The 1,887-nt window shown below is 49.6% G+C and overlaps 1 protein-coding gene across 1 annotated transcript; it reads right to left on the reverse strand.

Annotated features, from left to right (window-relative positions):
* Positions 1-453: 453 nt before the first annotated feature.
* LOC115319628 (vacuolar protein sorting-associated protein 4A-like) lies at positions 454-1,608 on the reverse strand. Its single transcript, XM_029979672.2, has one exon. The coding sequence runs from the start codon at positions 1,606-1,608 to the stop codon at positions 454-456; it is 1,155 nt and encodes a 384-aa protein (XP_029835532.2).
* Between the last annotated feature and the right edge of the window lie 279 nt (positions 1,609-1,887).

The following is a 1,887-nucleotide window of genomic DNA, read 5'->3' on the forward strand; positions in this document are numbered from 1 at the left end:
TCGAAGAAAAATAAAGTCCGATAATCTCCGAATTTTTAGCAAAAAAAATAAACTTCGAAAAACACCCTCCGAATTTGCCGAAATAAGACCTCTGAAAATACGAAATCCTACGTATGCACCGACGCCGATCAACGGATTCGCGCGGCTAGAAGGGTTTTCTTTGTGACGGTCGGAGGTACTCGTATGTACACATCTCGGGCTAAAGCGAGCGCAATTCATGAGTGAGCAGGGTTGCCCTTCGAAAACCTCCAACCGAAGCTCAAAAAAAAAAAAAAAAAGAGCATTATGTCTCTTACAAAAAAAGAAAATGTGTAAAAAGTGAACAAGGAGTGAAAAACAAGCACTTTTTGATTATCAAGTTTTATTTCACTGTTACTTAGCCTCACGACACACCTTACAACCTAGGCAAATCTTCGCACGTACTGCTTAAGTACGCTGTCCAAGCTTCTACTCCTAATTAGCCGTCGGATTTTTTTCTACAAACTCAGTGTACCTCGTGACGTACTCTTCTGGTATGTCGGCAAGCAGCACAGATGCTACAGCATCGAGGTCGTCTTTGGTCAAGTGAGCTAGTCTTTCGGCGTCCTCCTTAAGTTGTATGCCTTCGATATTGTTGAAGTTACGAGTCAGCGCAAACCGGACTAACCTGAGCAGCTGGTACCTCGAAAATCGCTCTGTTTTCTTCACCAAGTCTCTCATGTGTTCTTCGTGGTACGTCGGACATCGAATCTTTGCAAGCTCCCCCCTGATGATGGCCATTCTGTCCTCTTCGCTGAGAATGGGAAAATTGAGTTTTGCATGAAAAGCGTTCTTAATGTCGTCCTCCAGCAACCAGGGTTTGTTAGCAGTGGCTATTACAAGATCTTTGTAGTTCTTTTTTTCATGGATCCCTTTGAAGAGCGCCACTATCACCGCCTTGACCGCGGCCACCGGCGCCTTTTTGATGTCCGGATGATCTGTCTCGTAGAGGTAGTCAATGTTGTCAATCACAAGCACCCCGGTGTTGTGCTTCTTGAAGTTGCGAATCAGCATCTGAGCCACCTTAGTACCGTCGTGCTCCACTGCACCAAGGATGAACGTCTGCATCTCGACAATGAAAACAGACTTCTCTGGCCATTTGGAGGCGATAGCCCTGACTAGGAGACTTTTACCAGAGCCTGTTGGCCCGTGCAGAAGGACGGATGAGGCAGCCTTGGCCTTTGGTTCGCTGATAATCTGGCTCAGAACTAATTTGGTCGAATCGACGCCCGTGATGTCGTTGGTGTAGCAGACCTTGCGACCGGACACCACTGTCGCAGCCTGAATGCACCACGGCGGAAGGACTAGTCCCAGGAGTGGCAACTGGTGGATGCGCTTCATCTCTGGCAGTCCCTCGCAGATCACTTCCTGGTCAATCTCGCCGGAGAACTCCTTGAGTTTCTGGGCTCTCTCGACGAAAGGCGCGCAGGTGTTGCGGATGATGAGCGCTGCATTGAGGTAGGACTCCATGGACTTACGGTAGAGGCGGATCGCGTTGGCGAACTGCTTCTTGACGTCCTCATCGGCGGCTTGGTTAGACAGATCGACGGCTGACTTGATGTCATTGGTGAGAGTGACTGGAACCACCATGCTGGCGTCTCTGTGGGGGCAAGCCTGTGAGTCGAGTTCTGCTGTTCCACCGGCCGAATCGCCGCGGCTCGAGAGGAGCTTCTTTTTCTTCTTTGCTGAGTGCTGCTTTGGGCTGCTTTTGTTCATTGCTGCCACGATTGGTGCTCGCGTTGCAGAACCCAAGGATTCTGGGTTCACTCCTCACCCCCGGCTGTTTCAATCTGGATGAGCATCGTTCCGGTACGCGATCGTGTACCACTACTGCGTGATGCACGTTAAAAAACCCAGGCTAGCAGTTAT

The sequence above is a fragment of the Ixodes scapularis genome, unplaced genomic scaffold, assembly GCF_016920785.2.
Source record: "Ixodes scapularis isolate PalLabHiFi unplaced genomic scaffold, ASM1692078v2 PGA_scaffold5__190_contigs__length_132052651, whole genome shotgun sequence".
Classification (NCBI taxonomy): domain Eukaryota; kingdom Metazoa; phylum Arthropoda; class Arachnida; order Ixodida; family Ixodidae; genus Ixodes; species Ixodes scapularis.